General features: G+C 31.6%; 2 protein-coding genes, 2 long non-coding RNA genes and 1 pseudogene across 5 annotated transcripts; 3 read left to right on the top strand and 2 right to left on the bottom strand.

The window, feature by feature from the left end:
- The first annotated feature begins 8,937 nt into the window (after window positions 1-8,937).
- On the top strand, window positions 8,938-10,673 carry LOC107608347 (uncharacterized). The gene is made up of 4 exons (XR_002350271.2): window positions 8,938-9,037; window positions 9,156-9,302; window positions 9,424-9,833; window positions 10,219-10,673. It is a non-coding gene; the product is annotated as an uncharacterized LOC107608347 (long non-coding RNA).
- Window positions 10,674-12,539: 1,866 nt separating this feature from the next.
- On the bottom strand, window positions 12,540-14,403 carry LOC110264321 (uncharacterized). The gene is made up of 2 exons (XR_002350273.2): window positions 13,469-14,403; window positions 12,540-13,330 (listed from the first exon to the last, which is right to left on the bottom strand). It is a non-coding gene; the product is annotated as an uncharacterized LOC110264321 (long non-coding RNA).
- Window positions 12,588-13,593, top strand: LOC107607583 (uncharacterized). The gene is made up of 3 exons (XM_088494349.1): window positions 12,588-12,732; window positions 12,871-13,064; window positions 13,420-13,593. The coding sequence occupies exons 1-3, from the start codon at window positions 12,588-12,590 to the stop codon at window positions 13,591-13,593; spliced, it is 513 nt and encodes a 170-aa protein (XP_088350475.1).
- A 939-nt stretch (window positions 14,404-15,342) lies between the features above and the next one.
- On the bottom strand, window positions 15,343-18,798 carry LOC107610116 (uncharacterized). The gene is made up of 6 exons (XM_088492548.1): window positions 17,659-18,798; window positions 17,225-17,575; window positions 16,958-17,065; window positions 16,764-16,861; window positions 16,489-16,600; window positions 15,343-15,826 (listed from the first exon to the last, which is right to left on the bottom strand). Exons 1-6 carry the CDS (start codon window positions 17,803-17,805, stop codon window positions 15,575-15,577), a joined length of 1,068 nt encoding a protein of 355 aa, XP_088348674.1. The 5' UTR covers window positions 17,806-18,798; the 3' UTR covers window positions 15,343-15,574.
- On the top strand, window positions 17,979-18,935 carry LOC148553968 (protein RER1A-like; annotated as a pseudogene). Its single transcript, XR_015891993.1, has 3 exons — window positions 17,979-18,393; window positions 18,468-18,648; window positions 18,733-18,935. The product of XR_015891993.1 is annotated as a protein RER1A-like (transcript).
- Window positions 18,936-21,507: the final 2,572 nt, after the last annotated feature.

Below are 21,507 nucleotides of genomic sequence, written 5' to 3' on the forward strand. Positions count from 1 at the left end.
ACTAATCAGTATATACATTTGATGTATTAAGGATTTAATTTTATATTTTTACCTAGACAACCTGGGAGTATAAAATTTAATCCATGAATACTGGTACAAATTCTCTAACAATAGAGATAAATCCTAAAAATTAGGAAATTACAAAAAATAAATTTATCTCTTGTTTACAAGGAGCAACCTGACAACCAGGAGACTTGTACTCAAAGATAGAATTTATTTATGCATATGATAATGTATAAGGAGAATTAATTTTATACTTGAACCTAGACAACCTAAGAATATAAAATATAATTCAGTTAAATAATTGTTTGACAACCAGATAATTATTTGGGATTATAATTGTATTGGATGCAATTTAATCATGTTTATTTGGAATAGATGTGAGTAACAACTTGACAACCAAGATACTCATTCGTGATTCTAAATAATTTTGTCAGAAATATAGATTTCTTGATTTACTTTTATATTTTAAATTTTTTAAATATGTCCATCTTTCGTATGGCATACTTTGAAAGTAATAAATTGGCTATATACATTGAGAATTGTTCTTATGTATGAAAAGGTTATCATGGACATGATAATCATATTGAAATAATATTGTCTAATAAAATTGGTTATAGAATAGTTAGAAGTTGTGAAGAATTTGGAATATTGCTTTACTGCAATATAGGTTGTTTTGACAACCATGAGTTCCAATTTCAAAGACAATTTACTATTTATTATTAAACATCTTGAGAAGATGTATGATGCCCAAAGCAAGTTAGTATGACTATCAAAGATTTTATTTGAACTAGTGGGAGTATTGGGTAATATATTTTGAATTAAACAACTTTAGAAGTTGAAATGCCATTAGGCAAATGGCTTTTGCGAGAATTGTTCTTGCAAGCATTTTTTGGAGATTTATTTTGTTACAAACAATTTATAATTGGCCCTAATATAATTAAGGTTTGTGGTCTTTTTTGAAAAATCCAAGATGAGTATTGAGGATGCGAATCAAAATTGCTTTTAAGGGTTGGTTTGACCAATAATAAAGATATTGAGTATTTTTATTATAAGAGCTTAAAGTAAAATCTCTAACATCCAATTGATATTAGGTCCAATAAATGAGATTTATTGGTTACCCTAAAGAAATAATGAGATTATTTTTATCACTCTTCTTATGACAAAATATCTGTGATAAGAGGTTAAACTCCTTTTTAGAAAAGAGATTCCATCTTAAAGAAAGAGTAGGAGTACAATTACTTTTATTAGAATTGTATACCACTCAATAGAGGATATACTTTCTCCTGAAAGTATAAAAGGTTTGATCGTCAAACTAACTGTTTTAAAAAGTAGCCTATTTGTATAATGATACAATTCTATAAAGAAAGATCTAATGGTTACTTAGATTTTTTTTTTCATGTTCAATAAGGATTGTCCTTAAAATAAAATTATGCACTATTGTAGTGGGAGATTTCATATTTTAAGAAAACGTGATAATTATGCAATAGACATATTTTACAAAAGGTCAAGCACATGTGCTCAAGAGTTAAGGTATTTAAGGTCAAAAGAGTTTTGATAAATACAAATGTGCGTTAAAAAATTATACACATGATTGATTGGCTCTAGTGCAAGTGGGAGATTATTGTGATAATAGTATGCCCAAGATCCAATCTATCATGATTGGCTCTCGTGCAAGTGGGAGATTGTTGGGAATAAGGAGTATGACCACAATCCAATCAATCATGTGTCAAATAATTTGTTATTGTTATTATATTAAAATGTTAATATAATAACGTCCTTGATTAAATTTAGAGATTTATCATTATGATAGTGATCATAATATTGAGAGATAAACCTTTTATAATTTAATCTAAATTGTTCTTGGTCATAGGATTATTAAAAAGGACATTAATAATTCGGAAAGATCAATATATATATAATGGTCTTCATTGGATGAAGATTAATAGATCTCATTTATTAAATTATATATATAGATGGTGCATATAGAGATATGACCATTGAACTGACTCACTCTGAGAATTCCTAATGGTTATAATTACCGCGTATTTGTCAATAGGATATTCTCAAGATGAACATAGTAATAGAGTTTCCTTTGACCTGCGACTGTCATAGTAATTAACAATGTATTTATTATACTTTGATTCCGGACACCTAATACCTTAGGGTGCTAGTTGAATGGATATTGGGTATGATTTAAATACTTGTAGAATTAATGATTAGTCAATAAGGAATCTGTCAACTCTCAGTAAAGAGTTTGAGCTCTATGATTATAATGACTGAAATGAATAAAACCTTGGTTAAGGGGATTGAATGAATGAAGAAATGAGTTTTTTAGGTCATTCACAGTTCATTATAATAATGGTAATAAGTTAGAGTTTGACAATTAAACCATACTCTAAGGGTTAACCAAGAGTTGGAAAGATGGAAGGAATTATACTTTGTTCTTCTAAGGTTCTTAGTAAAAATATATTACTTCATACTATCGGGTTGTTGAGGAGTGTTGCTAGACGCCAATCTTGATTAGTAAATTTAGTATGACTAATTTACTACCCGCTTAGTATTGAACCTATGGGGTCACACACTAACGAATGTTCTAATCTTTGCTGTAGAATTATTTAATTATTAATTTGATTTGATCAAATAAATAATTATATTAATTCAAATGGAATATTATTATATTTTTTGCTAGCACCAAGAATATAATAATAGTATGATAATTGAGAATATTATATGAGATTTGAGAATAATTAGTTATTCTATTTCTAAACTTGAATTCTAAATTTGGATGAGATCCTAACTGATTCTGTTTCAAATTGAGTTATGATATGATTCATAAATTTAAAAGATTCAAGTTTAAAATAACAAGATATGATTTAAATTTGAATTGAGAATCAAATTTAAAATCAGTAACAAATCTCATACTATATATATGTATGCCAAGAGTAGAGGAATGTGAAAGAGATGAGAATAGCAAGAGTTTTATTCCGTTACCTCTATACACATAAATGTATGTGAGCCTGATTCTTGGAGAAGAATTTTATGGCGTGCAAAGAGTTGCAAGAAGTTTCTCAATTTAGATCAGATATTCATTGATCAAGGAGTTGACAGCAAAGGTTAGTCTCGGTGTGGATACGCATAGCGCCTTCGTACCATCGAAGGAGAAGGTGATTTTTACTAGTGTACACAGGTATTTAGATCTGATCTATACATTGTATATTATTGGAATAAAGTTTAAGCACAAAATAGATCTTTAAGGATTACTTTATTTTCTTCCGCTGCGTGTTATGAACACATAGTAATCCTTCAGATACATTCCTTTTTTTCATTATATTGCATGTTTTTAACTTGTTCAGAGTTAATGTCACTTGAACTCATTGAATCATGATTGGGTTTAGAAAATTGGAAATGAGGTTGAGGTTGCTGCATCATAAGTCTGAGACTTTGTCACCATTATTGGAAGCATTTGTTTTAGACTTCAAAATGATTGAACGTCACATATTGATAAATTGTGATACATGTGCGGACGTAAATAATTTAGGTATAGGCGATTTATGCTATCAAGGTTTCATACTTTCGTTGTTGAGCAATTGAGACATACAAACTATGACAGTTCGACTTATATGAGATAAAATTTGTACTCGGTCTCTGTGTTTTAACCTGTTTTTCTTAAATGTAAAAAGCGTTTCGCCAAGATTACTTGTTAAGAATACACAAATAAAAATGTTTGTTAAATTTTGTATATGTACTTAAAAAGTAATTTACAACTATGAAGCAAGAATATCCATAACCTCAGTTCCTTGTTCAAAGACAAGTTGGGGCAATATAATGTGCATGGTATTACTATTATTTTCAAGCCATGTACATCAATGCTCTGAAAGCCCCTGACCAGAAGTTATGTCTTCGGGCACGTAGTTACATCTATATTTCAGGCAACTATTCTTCGTTTTGCTGCATTCGGACATATTTCCAAGCAAGGCTCCTTCAAGACACTATCGTCCTCATGGGGTGAAGCAAGAACTCCGAATTTGAACTGCAAATTTATTTGGACATGGTAAGAAATTTATCTCATAAAATGGAGATCCAGCAGAGATTATACAATACTTACCTGACAGCTGTAATCACCAAAATTGGGTTCCATAAGTAATGGAACTCCCATATGATCCTTGAAAGAGTGCGGCATAATAACTCTATCTTGTAAGATTAATGTGAAAAACAAAATGTGGGTGAGAACGTTCAAGTATCTATCACTAACCTGAGTTGGAAACTTACAAGTGTTGATGCAAATACCAACACACTTGCTTTCCTCCAAGTACTTACATCTCTCCACAAACACCTTCAAGATTTTGAAAATGCATCACTTATACAACACATCTAAGATTACAAAGAGTATTACTTCAAGTTTACAAAACTCAAAGGTGGCTGATTCGGTAACTTTCTTAGGACAGAATAGAGACACAACTACGTGTCTGTATATTTATTATCACGATACTATTATAAATTATAGGATAATAATTATTTATTATTTTATTTGTTTATTATCTATAAAGATCTTGGACATATTTGTATCATTTTTGCATAATTCAGATGTATCTTTTTTTTCCCTTAATTCTCTGTTATTGTTTCTAAAAAAATCACATTTACAAATATATATATATAATTTTTCTATTCAAATGAAAAAAAAAAAAAGGAACAATACCAAAAGCCTATTCAACTCTAAGACTTTGCAATTGCAAGGCTTTAGACATTATTGTCAAAGCAAATAATAGAGGAGAGGAGAAAGAGATAGAAAGCAATAACTGTTTCTTTAATTTCTCATATATCAAACCATAAAAGATAGGGATACTCCGATAAAGATGATTAAAATATCTTTTTTTAAAGATATTTGTTATTAACTAAAATTTAATACATATAATTGATTAAATTATATTATTTTTGTCAAAATTAGATCAGACAAATTAATTTGGTCAAAAAATCGATAAACCAAATCTTGAACTGATTTAAATTAATATATTTTTATAAAAAATGACTACAATAACCTTATTATAGAAAATGACTAAAATATTTTTATTATATATTTTTTTTAATTTTAAAAGTCTTAAATTATAACCCTATAATGACACAGAAAAAAAAGGTTAGAATTTAGAATTTTTAAAATATATATATAAAAAAATATTTTATTTATTTTTTATAATAGAAATATTATAATTATTTTTTATAAAAAAATATTAATTTAGACCAGTTTAAAATATAGTTTATCAATTTTTGGCTAAATATTTGATCTAATTTTGATAAAAATAATATAATTTAATTAATTATATGTATTAAATTTTAATTATTTAAAAATATTTTAAAAAAAAATACGTTTTAAGTGTCTTTATCTAAATAGTTCCTAAAAGATATGAATGTCACATTAGTTTTCTATTATCAATATCAACATTCCTATTCATCATTATTTCAATCTCATCTGCTTCGAGGGACACACTCCTAACCTATACCAATGGGCAACAAGCACAAAAACTTGGTATACAAATTTCTTTAGCATCTTTTTATTATTATTATCATTATTATTATTATTATTATTATTATTATTATTATTATTATCCACTAAAATATTGTTCAAAATAAACTTGAAATCGGCATGTTGATAATTGATAATTTCATATGCATTGTTCATTGTAACTTGATAATTTGTTAGAGTATAGATACAAACATGTATAAGTTTATTTTGAACATTGTAATTACAGAACACTTTTCAATAATGAATAGTTATTACTTATGTTATTGATATGATAGGGAAACTAAATAGAAGCATAGATGATGAAGGCAAAAGAAGTTTGAATGAAGAAGTGAATGAGAAAAATGTGAGTAAGCTACACAGTGCTTCAAAGAAAGGAGGGGGAGGGGGAGGGGGAGGGGGAGGGAGAAGTGGCGGCGGAGGACGAGCACGACGGGACTATATTGTTTATTAAATGTATTAAATTGGTGGGGTCTATATAGTTTAATTGTAGTAAATATTAAAAGTTATTTTGTGTATTTTAAAATTTAGAATTTAAAATGTCTGATATTAAAAAAAAATTTGGATAATTATTTTTTAAACTATAAAAATTTATGATTATTTGGTAAAATTATTAAAATTAAGAGAATATTATACTTACTAATTAAGTCTCAATTCTATGGAGGAAAAATAAAAGTATATTTATTACTATTGTTGTTAATTTTTACACCTAATTTTAGATATTACATTATTACTTAGAAAATGTTAAATTGAGATCTAGAGGTAAGTTGTGTTACTTCAATAGTTAGAATTCCAGTTATTAGTTGGTTATACATTAAATCTATTCTAAAGGTTACCTAAAACGTTGATTTGGGTCTGGACATTAGGTCCAAGTCCTTTTGAGGGGCAGCGCCTGACTTGTTTGGTGTTGACATGCCGTCTCATGAGAATGTGGGGGTGGTACCTGTAAGAGACTCTAATGTTTAAGTTAGTAAGGGCTTAGGCAGGTTCTTAGTAGATTAGAATGTAGATTATACCTGAGGAGTGTAGTATATTTATAGTAGAGTCAGTAATCACTTTTGTTGGAGTAGTTCTATCTTTATTGACGGATAATTGCTTCCTTTATTTTGGGAATCTATTAAGATCTCTCTACTAGATGTAACGGAGAGATATTCAGAGGTAATTACTTGTGTTAAGCAAGTAGAATTGTGTTTCTTTGTCGGTATCCAACCTTTTTAGAGAGGTCGAATAGAGGATGTAGGCTACCTCTTTAGATTGGATTTTTTATCTTTATTGGACTTGACTTTATATTTGGAGTCAGAATATAAACAAAATCCATAATGTATTATTTATATTTTCCCAATGTTTGAAGAATTTAATTTAATGCTACGTTGAGAAGTGGAGTTGAGTAAAGAATAAAGATTGTTTGTTTTAAAATAAAAATATTACAAAAATAAAAACATCAAATATAATATACACTCCCTTTCAAATTTTAATTGCAATCTTCACTATTTACCATATTTTATTTTTTGCTAATTTTTTTTTATATATATAACTTAACTCTATTTATTCTCTAATTATTACATTACAACTCTCAACAAATATTATACCTTTTTTATATATATAATTCGATATGCTCTTTATTTTATTTAAGAGTCAAGTGTAGAATATAAATCAATATTAAAAAGAGTTTTTTTAAGTTTTCACAATAAATAATATACGTTAATTTTATAAAATTAATAATTAAGAATATATATGTCGTTTTATTTGGTAAAACTATTAGGATTAATAGAATATTAAGCCTACCAATTAAGTTTCAATTATCAAGTCTTTTATGGAGGAAAAATAAAAATATATTTATTGCTATTGTTTGTTAATTTCTACACCTAATTTTGGATACTACATTATTACTTGAAAAATATTAAATTGTGATGTAGAGATAATTAGTGTTACTTCAATAGTTAGAATAATCCAGTGACTAGTTGCTAGTTGGTTATACATCAAAGCCATAAGTATTATTTATATTTTGTCAATATTTAAAAATTTTAATTTAATGCTTTCGTGAAAAGTAAAATTGAGTATAGAATAAAGATTGCTTGTTTCACAATAAAAAATATTAATAAAAATAAAAAAATCTTATAGAATACACATTTCTTTTTAAATTAAAATTTAATTGCAATTTTCAATGTTTATCAAAATTTACTTTTCACCAAAAAAATCCCTTAATATATATATATATATATATATATATATATATATATATATCCCTTGACTCTATTTATTTTCTATTTATTACATTACAACTCTCAACAAATGTGATACATTTTTATATACATCATTTGATATTTAGTTAACTTCTATGATGCACGGACACTGACACGGACACGAGACATGACACGACACGGGATACATCGATACGCGAATTTTAAAATTTTACATGACACGGTGACACGCATATATATAAAATATAAAGTATTTTTTAGATAAATTATAATGATATTTTGATATTTTATTGATATTAAAATATAAATTAAAATTTTTAATTATTTTTAATGTCTTATTTTTATTATATCAAGTATTTTAAATATTTTTTGTTTTGATAAATAATAATATATACTATATCTAAATTTATTTTAAGAATATATGTTAAGAATAAGACTGGACACGTGGACACGTGATGGTATTTAGGTGTGTCCAGACGTGATTTTTTTATTTTTTTATTAAGACACGGTTGGACACAGCAGACACGCGTGTCGGACGAGTATCGTGTCCGAAATGTGTCTGACACACGGACACGATAACTCAAAGAAGTGTCCGTGCTTCATAGGTTAACTTCATTTAAGAGTCAAGTGTAGAATATAAATGCTAACAAACAATAACTCAAATGGCATAGTTTCTCCATACTCAATTAAGAAGTTGTAGGTTCGAGTCTTCATATCTTCGGTAAAAAAAAAAAAAAGTGTAGAATATAAATCAATATTAAAAAGAGATTTTAAGTTTTCACAATAAATAATATACGTTATTTTTTTTAAATTAATAATTAAGAACATATACGTCGTTTTAATTTAGTTTTTTTTGTTTATAGTTGAATAAAAATTTAATATAAATAATATTTAAATTTTATTTGATACAAAATCAAAGATATAGTTTATATATATGAAATGATGAATGTTAGAAATATAAACTAAAGTTTTAGAATTTTACAAATAAATATGCACGTATATTTTCTCATAAAAATTAAGATATTAATTTATTGTATATTGTATTTTTTTTAATTAATCTAATTATTTTTTGAATTTTTTTGTTATGTAATTTTATGTATTATTTGCATAAATAAAAAAAATATATGAGCTTAAATATATCAAATAATATTTTTTTTTTATTAAATAAATTTTAGTATAAGCCTACAAGAACATCTACGTAGTAGTAAAAATCATGAACATAAACCCAACAAGCAGATTCAGAATGTTGAGGGTGCCCAATTCACCAGAATCAGAATCGTCGACCTCTTTGCACATATCATACGTTCTGGTGATTCTCGTAAGTCCTCCGCCTTCTCTTCTCCGATTCACATGTGTGATTTTGTGCATCACCGAATTGAAACTCCGTGTGCTTCTCTCCTGTTTCTTTGTTATTTATTGATTGATTCTGAAATCAGGTTGACAGTTAAGAGAGAGATATGGCTTCTGTCGGAGATAAAAGAGGTAGCGATGGTGCTTCTAAAACGGTTGTAATCGCTGAATCTATGATGGAAATTTCTGAAGCACAACTTTATGATTATTATAGACAGTCCTTAAGCAGTCAGGTGCTTTTAAATTCACCACACGCTTTATTTTTTTTTTTTCTTTGTGTTCTGTTTTATGCTTTTTAATATAATCTCATAATTTAACTCTTTAGTTTTTTTTTTTTTTTAATGTTGTTTATAGGGATTCAAAGTTCCGGAGTATGGAGGTTTAATACCTGGCGGAATTGGACCCTATAGGATGTATAATGAGGAGCGTAAGCAACTTGTGACCGATTTGGCTAAGCGATGCTTGAAATTCTAGAATGACCAAAATGTTGTGTCTATGATGGTTTTTGCTTTATTGAGTTTTATTTATGTCTATAATCTCATTCACTAATGATTATTTTTATTGTTGTTATTACTATGTAGAGGGCGACTTTTGAGTTTGATAAGATTGACACGGTTAATAGCCAAGCTGTTGCTGGCTATATGTATTACATTATTTTTACTGCACGCTCTCGTGATAATGCATCTAAAACCTTTTATGGCAAAGTATGGGAAAAAATAGATCGTACCATCGATGTCAAGTTCTGTGAGATGGCTACTAAGCAGGTACCATCATCATTTGTCCATATTTAGGGTGTGTCTTGACATTTTAATTTGTTTATTTTAGTAATGACTTTGTTGTTGTGTGTGTGGATGCATTTTTACTTTGATAATGTGGTTTTGCTTTGTGATTACTTTATCATAAGGTTCTTAGATTGTGATTCATAATTATTTCTATTTTTTTTTTTTCGTCAAGATATCTCATTTGATTTTAGTTTCATGTTCCTTGTATATATTTTTTTATAATTGGCATCAAGTATTTCATAATTTTGATTAAATATTGTATTTAAATATTTTCTCCTTATATTTCATGTGGTTAGTATTTTCTCATTGATTATTTGTATTGGAGTTAATGTAACATGTTGAGATTCTCTTTCAATGTATTATCCAGGAAGCTGGTACATCTCAGGCCTAAGTTGTGGAATCTGAGTTTAGGTTCATGTTCTAGTTGTGTGTTTATGGTTTCTTCACGAAGGAAAACTCTGATGCTGTTATATAATTTTAATACTCATGAAATAGTGCAATGTGTATTAGCACAATGATAGACATAACTCACAGTTGATGAGCACTGTTTTCAGACTTTACGGAATTTATGTTTGTTAGTCAGAAAAGGTCGGTTGTCTTGAACATATTAAAGGGATTCTATCATTAACTTGCTCTATTAATAATTTTCAATTTGTGAATGGTGGTTTTGGACTGGAAGTGCTTCAAATTTTTCTCTTTCATAATATCAATTGACAGACACTAGAGTTCTGTGTTGTTTCGATGAGATAAATGACCCGAAAACTGAATATCGACCAGTTTTACTAGTTGCGAATGGTCAACTTTAAAAAAATCAAAAAATTGAGCTTCTTCATGGTCTATATATTATATTCTGATCATTCGATCAATATATAAATTATTCTTATTTGAATTGTGATTTTTCAATTATTTGTTCTACTTCTTCTTCTGTTATTCCTCTTAAAAATTTAATTGCAATCTTCACTATTCACCAAATTTCACTCTTCACCAAAAAAAATCCTTTATATATATATGAATTTAATTTTGATGTACTGTCAGTGTAAAAAATAACTACTTTTTACATTAACCGTGTGAATAGTCATCAAAGAGAATAGTTGTAATTGTAATTGCATGACTGTATAAAATGTGCATGAAAATTAAACTCAATATATATACACTTTTATTTTCCCATTGACTTTATTTATTCTCTAATTATTACAATACAACTCTCAACAAGTTTGATACATTTACATAATTCAGTTAGTTTTATTTAAGAGCCGAGTGTAGAATATAAATCAATAATAATTATATTAGAAAGAATGAAGAATATTAATCATTATTAAAATTGAATTGATAATTGCAAAACTTTCTTAAGGTAGAAAGATGTCTGGTCTCTGGTGTAAACTATTAAAAGGAAATTGCATAAACTGATCAGTAATGGAAAATTGAAAAGCATGCTTACACGCAGTTACATTTTCTTTGTCAGTATTATAAATTAAGCCAGCATTTAAGATAATTTTCTTTTTCTTTATTATAAATTAATATGAGTAAAGAAAAAGACTAGTTCTGAAGATTATGTCATCATAATCTAGTTCTATGTGCATCCTTTCTATTGGTTTTTGCAGCAGATGTTAGCTTTTATGAAGTTGATCCTGTTATTAAGTTATGATCAGAATCTTGCTTCCTGAATCAAGCCAGAAAAAATTAGAGAAAGTTAAAGCTAACTTAATCAACAAGACTGAATATGAGCATAACTTTATTCTATATTCTTCCATCCACTAAGAGTATTTCTATTACTTTTATGCTGTCTTCCAATTGTTGTGAAAGAATAACATATCACATGTTAGTTACCTTCAAATTTGGAAACTAAAAAGGAAGCTTCCACCTAATACTCTAATAGAGCCTAAGGAGGGTAAATTTATTTAATTTGCTTTTACAACTCGAAAGGATTTTCCGTGTTTTCAATTGATTATGTTCGAGTCATAAGTAGTATCACTAGGTTTGGTCGACTATATAGCTCAAACTACGCTATAACACTTTATTATGAACCATATTTGTGATTGAAATATTTATAACATAGCTTAAAGTGAGTGAAAAAATGAACATAGCTTGCAACTCCTGGTGGTTTTTTGCATATTCCATTTGTTGGTTGATTTGAGGAAAATTTCTCACTCAGAGAGCACCAAGTAAAATAAAATGCATTCTCATGTGTTTACCCCACCTTAGATTTATGTACAAGCAAGGTAGAACAAGAATCTGATGCAGACAGGGACAGGGTCAGAGGCTCCATGTTGCATTGATGCCTCATTCAGCTTCTCCTCCAAGCAAAATCCAAAATCTGCACTATCCACACACATCATCTTTTTTCTTTTATAGTGCTTATCATGATTTTACTCTGTGCCCTTTTCATGAAACTAGAGCCTATATATTTTATGGCAATGATGATTGAGCTTGATACTAATCACATAAGGGAATTAGTTCTAAACACTTATTGAGCCTAAGAATATGCTTTGAGTTGATAGACTCACTAGTGTTAAATATACCTTCTTTTTTTCGTCAAAAGGAAAACAAAGAGTGTAGATCATATATTATATAAACTCTCTACCCTCAAACACATTTCAATTCTCTTAGATCAAAGAATCTATAAACAATCACCCAAATCCACTATATTCCATACCATTCTCCATATATAGGAAGTTAGAAACAACTAACAAGTTCCAAATCTATACAAAGAACTTTATTCCCTATATAGCCCCAAAGATGAGGATAAAATTTCTTATTACACTGTTCCTTTTTGTCTCATACAGCCAAGCCATATCAAACTCAGGTTTGCATACAAGTTTCACTGCAGAAAAGAAAGGTCTAAACTCTTCAACCACCATAGTGCAAACACAGCAACCTTTTGGTAATTTGTTCTGTTCTGTTTTGATTTTTGAATATTATATCAAATAAGTGCATCATGAAGTGAAGGATTCCTGAAATTGTGGATACCCCACATTCGTTTTTGTTAATACTGAATTGCTTATTCTGTTCAAAACTGCAGAAAACTATGGGAGCATAAAAGAGACAATGATGTTTCACAGTAAAGATGAAGAAAAGCAAGAACTATCTCATGCCTCAGTAAAGAGAGCACATAGTGGTAGAGGAGCTAGTGGGGGTTCATCAGATGTTGATCGCCACCATCGCAGCTCTGCAAGCACCACAGCATCATTGTTACCTTGGAGCTCTAGATTTTGCGTAAGCATGACCTTGATATTGATGTCCTTCCATGTTAAGCTGCTCTGAGTGTAACTATTCAAAACTCCAGATTATGTTTAATGCTTTGGTTGCCTTAAGAGGAGCACCTTTTTGTACTTCAATTTGAGTGATGTGGGTTGAATCAATGTGTTATATACTTCATTGTACTTACCAAAACTCATTTGTTTAATTGTTTCACCTCTCTGAATTGGCCTCCCATGGATTATGTCACAATATTAGCCAAATCAAGTGGGCATTAGATTTTGCTGTCAATTATGAAACAAATTTGTGCAAGAAACAAGATTGAACTAATAATTAATACACTTGTCTCTAAGAGTTCAATTTATGTTTACAGAGTATAAAACTTGAAAAGGGCAATAATGAAGGCATAAGATTTTGCACACCTTCCATCCGTCGCAATATACAACTTTGTTTCTTGATCCATTGGAAGTCCCCTTGCTTTGCACACACGCAGGACCAGCTAACATCTCACAAGAGCTGTAACTCACAGTGTTTCCATCTTCCTTAGACTTTGCTTTCAACTTGTTCAGTTGGTCACGTGTCAGCTTGAAAATAGAAACCTCTGCAGCATCTAATCCTGGTTTTTGAGGTTGCCGCTGTGATACTGCTTGTGTTTTCATGGATGGTGGGGGCTTATATAGGTACAAGTGTTCAAAGCCCTATATTTTTCAGATTGTGATTTTTGGGAAGTGCCAAAAAACCAAAAGGACACATGGTTATAGAACAGCTTATTACAAGGGAGGGAGCTTTTAAAATGTAAAGGAAAATGGAGCATAGGCAAAGAAAGTGGAGTGAAAGTTTGGGAAGATCTATGGAATCAACAAGCCACTTAATAGAGGAAGCACTGACAATCAAAAAGTAGAAGAATTACTCACATCCTCTAGAGATTGGGATAGAGCGAAAATCCAAAGGAGTTTCCCCCCGGTTGTGGTAGAAAAAATAATTTAGACTTTAGTAAATAGGATCTCAGAGGAGGACATGTTATTGTGTCCCTTCAGGAAGGATAGAGAATTCACAACCAAAACAAGGTACTATGTAGCGAAAAAAAAGAAGATGAAAGAATCCACAACAACAACCCCTCATCAAACTCCGTATTAGAGGATCTATGGGAAGAGATTTGGAATATGAAGGCACCACAAAAAATCAAAATGTTTCTCGGAAAGGTCGCGCACAGTATCATACCGGTAAGAGAAAAAAAAATTGATTAATAGTGTCTGCCCAATCTGTTTGCAGGAGGAAGAGACCAACGAGCACACTCTTTTGCTCTGCGAATTGACTAAGCAGTGTGGTTCGGCTCACAGTCACAATGTATGCCAACAAATCAAAGCGTCAGATCAGTGGCTGCAATAAATGTACAGAAATTTCAAAAAAGCAAGCAAGCAGAAAAGTTCGCAAAATTTTTTTTTATAAATTATTAAATATTAAACAATATATAATTTTACAACCATTTTAATAAATTTATAATTTCTAAAGATATAAAAAATTATAATTTATAAATTCACAAACATTAAAATATTGATAATTATAAATATATAAAACCAAGTTTTTAAAATAGAATAATAAAACTAATATTGTCTAAAACAAAACATTGTCCAAAATATATAATTAAACATTTTTAAGTTTATATTCAAACATAAAATATAATTTAAAATATAACTTAGAACATTTTCAATTACCATCTTCATCATCTTGTAGATCAATAACATTATAGAAATTTGTAAAAAAATAACCCTGACAAAAAAAATGTCTGGCCCGGTGGGATGTGCCCCGTCCCACCAAAGCCCGCCAAAGCTCACGGATTAAGCAGGTTAGGCATGCTTTTTAAATTTGGCGGTCTCAAATTTCTAGCCCAGCACACCTTTTTAGCGGATTACGTGAACCAACCCGATGAATTTCGATCTGTTTGTTACCTCTAGTACTAATACATTGTTAAATAATAAAAAGAATAATTTGACTAACTTATGCCTTTAAAAGTATATTTTTTTAATAATAAAATATTCTAAATTTTTTATATCAACAATATATTAAAAATATAAAAAAAATTCTTCGATAATTTTCAGTAAAATATTTTTTATAATATTTTTAAAATATGTATTCTTAAAACACGTTAGCAAAATTCTAATAATAATAATAATAATAATAATAATAATGTTATGTTTTTTTAAATATTTTTTTCATTTTTGGTATTAAAAGTAAATGATAAGTGAGAAAAAAAAAAGTCTCTCTTACCAAAAAAAAAAAAGTAGAGAGAATCATATAAAGCTAGAATGACAGTTCATAGTGTCATCAAATTTTGTTTCCGTTAACATTACCTGCTAAGTGCTAACCCAGCTAGATTATCAAGCATTCGAACTATATATAGTAAAGTTGTCGTATATGGCCATGCATTTGCCAACCGAATAAGAACAAAATTTTGAGGGAGAAAAGTGAACAAAAATTATGCAAGAAGAAACGGGCGCCTGAAGTTTATTTCACTTCACTGCCGCTGTTCATTCGCATATGCCATCAGGCATGTGAAGATCTCTTATCTTCATCTGCTTGTACAGCCATTGCCGATTCTCTAATGTCACCTCACCACCAAGAGAGCGGGTAACAGATCCGCCACTACATGCACCTATTTTGCAACATTCTTCAAGGGACAAACCCTTCACCATTCCATACAAAAATCCACTAGCAAAAAGGTCCCCTGCTCCAGTAGCATCTATTGCTTTTGCTTCTCCTATGGCCGGGACCCGTACCATCTAACATGGAAAGAGAAGCATAGTTCATGATAGCAGATAGATATTAGATCATTAATCACATGAGCTTTAAACTAGTTGACATTATGATCGAGTGCCACAAATGTAAAACTACCAAGAAAACCTGAACTTTATCTTAATGGTTTTCCAGTTTAGATCATAATGATGTGCCTAATATGCATTCATCATAACACAATTAAAATATTTTTTGCAAATAACTAGTCCCATGCTCCTATACATGGTGAATTTTGCTGATAAGGACGATATAAGAGAATGAAGAATGCCTTTGGGCACACCCTTCTACCTCCCACCCTTATTACCTCTAAAGATTTTGATATATCTCAATTGTTTTGGTAGGCAAAACACAAATTTTAAGCCTATAAAATCTAATGCAAGAAACTAAATAAAATAAAATCCCAGCAGGAAAGCTTCATAAATCAGATCCTGATATGCACTATATTGGGAGGCAATGGCTTGAGAACAAATTCCTGCAGTGTGAACCAAACTACCATGATTGTATAGTTAGTCATGTTCTCCAAGTGATCAACGCACAACAGCAAACAGTTCACAGCAGAGTCAACTACACATTTTCCAACCAAAGCAAAAGAGAACGAGATTGGGAAAGAAGCCAGCAGGAAAAATTACAATTGAGGTGATTTACGCACCTCCTTGCCATGTTTAGCAATGCATCCATTATGGCCCAAAGTTACCACAGCCCATTTGCAATACTTAGCTAGAAATTCTACAGCAGCAACTGGATCGGCATTATGCTCATCCCTAAATGGATGTAATGTATCAAAAGAGTGGAAAAGGACTGGAGAATACATATGAAAATTATGACAATTAATAGCATGGAAAATGGTTTATTTATTCAATTAGGGTTCAGGAACCTCCTATATGCCGCAGGGTACAATCCAAATCCAAATGACAGTCACCTCACCTTAGAAGTTCCGTTGCTTCATCCTCATTGGCAAAACAGAGGTCTATATTGCCAGACTCCAATAACTTCATAAGTGGTGGCTTAAATTTCCTCACCATCTTGCCAAAGAAAAGATGTATTAGAAAACAGTTAGCTTCATTAATTTTTTCATGGAAGAGAATAAAAGAAGAAAAACAAATTGTGGTGGTTAGTACCTCAAAACTGGCCAAATCCAAAGAAACAAGAAGACCTTCCTGTTTGGCCAAAGAGATTGCTGCTTGAATAACTTCCAAATTGAGAATTGCATACCTCAAAACCAGCCACTGAAATGTAATATAGCAGCAACTAAGTTCACGGGGAACCCTTAGATGATAATATCTAATGTAACTAGTAGTGGTAGACCTAGTTAGACAGAAGCAAGGATTTATTATGCAAGCAAATGCACATTCACTTTCATGAAGAATGAATTTGATGAAGCAAACCTTGGAACCCTTGAAGTCCTCTCGAACGAGTTCGTGTGCCTGAACTTTGACAGCATTGGAGAGAGAGGGACGCATAGTACGGTTGCCTGAGTGATCAACCAAGCAGACGCACTGAGCAGTGTGGCCTTTCTTCTTGCGGAGGCAGGAGAGGTTGACTCCATTGAAGCTCATGTTGTTGAGAAAGAGGTTCCCCTGGTGGTCATCCCCGTAGGCAGCAATAATTGCAGTGGGAATTCCGAAGGAAGTGCGCAGGCCGCGGATGGTGTTGGCAACACTGCCTCCAGCGATGGTCTTCTCACCGTGATCCTCTTTCAGCTCTCTCCGTATATAATCAAGCTCTTCAATGCCAACCTGTACGGAACAAGAGCAATAGCAGCAGAATTCTTGATTATTATAAACTAGAGTAGTAAGTAGATTGGAAGAGAGAGACAGACGGGAATGGAGCCACCGGGTTCGCCGGGAATTCCATCGAGGAAGGAGGAGTCAACGAGGGCGATGGTGTCGACCATGGCTGAGGGTTGGAGACCCACCACCATGGAAGCCTCTGCTTCTGCTTCCGGGAACGGTTGTTCGGCTCCCATTGCTGGCTCGCTTCCTACGACCTTGCCGCCTTTTTTCCGCGCCCTAATTCCTAAACCTCGATCAATGCTAAATTTGAAATGGGCCGGCCCAAATGAACTGGGCTGGTCTGTTAAGCTAGGAAGATGAAATTCAAGGAAGAGGAAGATGGGATCCGAATGCAACTAAATATCGAATGGAAGAAGACGGGGAGGAGGATGCGTCGTCGTCGTTGCCGTCGCCGTCGCGGAGGGTGGCGCGGAGACGTATAAGCAAGTTTCGGAAGGAGTTACGGAAGAAGTTACAGTATTACTTGGATCAGTGGGCCCCACACGCGGGGCAAAGATGGATAGCGACACTGTTTGCTGCTGGGATCTACGTCCTCAGGGTCTACTATGTTCGAGGCTTCTACATCATCTCATACGGCCTCAGCACCTACATTCTCAACCTCCTCATCGGTTTCCTTTCTCCCCAACTTGATCCCCAGATCGATGTTTTGGAACCCAACGACGATCCTCATCATCACCATCATCATGAATTCATGATCATCATCCTCATGATGATGATGAGTTCAAGCCTTTCGTTCGTCGCCTACCCGAGTTTAAGTTCTGGTATTATTTCCCTCCACTAGTTCTTTCATTAATTCATGTCTAGTATATGCTTTGATATACATGCATGCACACAGGTTTTCAATCACAAAGGCAGTGTGTTATGCCTTCCTGATGACATTCATATCTGTGCTTGATGTCCCTGTTTTCTGGCCCATACTCCTCTGCTATTGGATTGTTCTCTTCATTCTCACAATGAAGCGCCAAATCATGCACATGATCAAATACAAATATGTTCCATTCAACCTTCATAAGAAGGTGACCCTTCCCCTACCATTGTCACTCATTTGTTTCATTACAATGTCGAGAGTGATATACTGATATCTCTCTATTTTTTCATAGAGGTACAACAACACCAGAAAAAAGAGTGGAATTTCCTGCAAGCCATAATTTCACTTGGCTTCCGACGATGATTTAAATTGTTAGTATAGCTTCTAGTTATTTGTTTGTAGTTGAGGGGAAAAACTAGCTGATACAGCTGGTATCTTCCTTGATTGACTTTGTAATTCTTACAATTATTATTAGGCTGTTACTTTAGCCTTTTATTTCTGGCTTTGTCTGATCTCTTTCATTGTTTGAGACTTCGAAGGAACCTTCTATAGCGTTCTTCACTCTTGATTGAAAAGGGAGTTCGAACGTTCGTGACTCTAGATGGATATAAGTATGGATTGTACATTTCTACATTTGCAAGTGGATGCCAAAATATTAAGCAAATAAGACAGAGACATTTGGAAAGAAATTATGTTTCTTTTAATCGTAAAAACTGTCAGCAAGCAAGCATCTTAAGATATCTGCTTTTGGTTTTTAGTGTAACTGTTTTAACCCCTAATGTTATTTTATTTCTTAGAAATTAGAATGCCGGCAACTTCAACGTAGTTTCGAATCATGTGAATTATTCCATAGGGTGCTCACTTGCCTTAATTACTACTATGGGAACACGTCAGAAATTCCTCCAAGGGAGTAGAAATGCAAATATATAAAATTCTATATAGAAAAGTGAAGTATGGAGGTGTTATCTTAAGCTAGTGGATGGTGTTTGACTAAAAAATGGAAAGAAAATATCTGTATGATTAGAAAAAACAACTTAGCAGACTGTTATTATGTCAACCTATAGTGTACGTGCCAATAGTGTTTTTGTTATTGCTATTATTATAAAAAGGTTGCATTATAATGTACTAGTTGGGGGTAAACATCAATAAGAGAGGGGCACGGGTTTATTAAAAAAAGAAAATAATACTAGAATGAGGGCCAATGGTAGGAAGCCACGAGAGATTCTGACTTGGAATAAACAGCCAACCATATCAATTGCTATAACAACCATCCAACAACCAAGAAAACAAATCACAAGTTTAGTTGTTAATCCTTGACTCTAATACTGGTTTATTTATAATGCATATTGAAAATAATATATCCAATATCAAATTAGTTATTAAATTTTTCTATAGCAGTTATGTTTTAAACATGGCCAGCTATGTTTTGAACCCAAAAACATTGTCTTCTTTCCTTTCTTCCTTTCTTTCTTTTCCTCTTCTCTTCTCTTCCCTGACACATAATAATAGTTAGTTAATAAGAAGATATATATTACATATTAGAGGTGCATGAAATTGGTGTAGGCGTCACAAATGAGTGAAAAAACTCTCGTTCCAATATTCTTCTTCTGGGCGTTGCTTACAATCATCACACCCACTCTTATACTCTTGTCAGAAAATTCAAAGGCTGACCTCGATGTAAATGGTATGCATATCAACACATAAACATGATTTCTTTTTAACTATATTGTGTTTGCTTACTCCTCATTCCTATAATTAATGAATGTTGTTTAAATTTATGTAGGCAACTTTGCAGGGAGTGTGACAGTTACAGAGGGAATGAAGGCGAGAAGAATGATTGGTTACACACACAATTACATGATAACAACAGCACCATTGCCAACCAAGTCGGAGGTAGCTGAAGGGAAACTGGCCTCATCACCGGCACCAGCGCCGGCACCGGTTATGGATTATTCACATCATAATCATACAAGTAACAACACCAATGATGGTCTTACTCTCTCCTCCAACAATACACACATCCAAGTCAATACAAAAGATAGCATATAAACATCAAGTACTTGCCATTATATATTTATATTACTTTGAGAAAACAAGATTACTTCATTTATTTGTACATATATATGATTTGATATAAATTTGGTGGCTGGAGTGAGTTGTTTACCAAATGTAGTTCTTCTATTGTTGGAATAATTGAAAGAATCAAACAAGAAATGCTGTTGAAATTCTTTCCTTTTCCTTTGATTTGAAAAGAGTTTAATTAAATTCTGCCGCCAACTATTATTGCTATCTAATTATGCTAAAATAAAATAGATTAACAAGTTTCTTTGGCTTTAATGTGTTATGCACTTGTACTTCATATGCCATCATTGCACATCATGGCATGATTGGTCTGCAGAATTGATTCTTACTCCACCTTCCGAAAAGGAATCACAAATTATCATGCTATTGGCAATTGCCAATGTCTAGATAGTAATAATTATTAATCTGTTTGTTAAACTATGGTGTAGGTGTAATAGACTAATAGTTAAGCTTCCCTTCCCATTGGTAAGGCTTTGACTTACTAATGAAGCATCCGGTTATGATTCATGAAATATTGGACACGATATATTATGACAAGAGTCATTATACCATTTACTTTCCTTCAAAAGGTGTAAAGCAGATTAAGTGTGCCTTGTAGTAGTTTTGATAATAGAGTTGGGTCATGTTCTCAATTCCATTGATGCTTGTAGATTAATTTATTCTGAGAGGCATATGTATGATTGGAAACTTAATTTGTCCAACTTCTCCGACGTGTTCCTCTGCTGTTCACTCTGATTATCAAGAAAGGCAAACCAGTAACTAAAATGGCTAATTCTATAATACCTATGAATTGATACCTAAATTTTGCCTAACTTTATCTTTTGTAGTAAATTTTGATTTTTTATTTTTATATTTTTTAAATTAAATATTAATTTTTAACCTTTTTTAATAAATAGACACTACCTTTTAGCCACAATAGCATTCACCAACTAAAATATGTTAAAACCAGAGAGTGGGTGACCTCAGCCAAAATGTTATTACTTGT

The sequence above is a fragment of the Arachis ipaensis genome, chromosome B7 (assembly GCF_059453495.1).
Source record: "Arachis ipaensis isolate K30076 ecotype BB chromosome B7, ASM5945349v1, whole genome shotgun sequence".
NCBI lineage: Eukaryota > Viridiplantae > Streptophyta > Magnoliopsida > Fabales > Fabaceae > Arachis > Arachis ipaensis.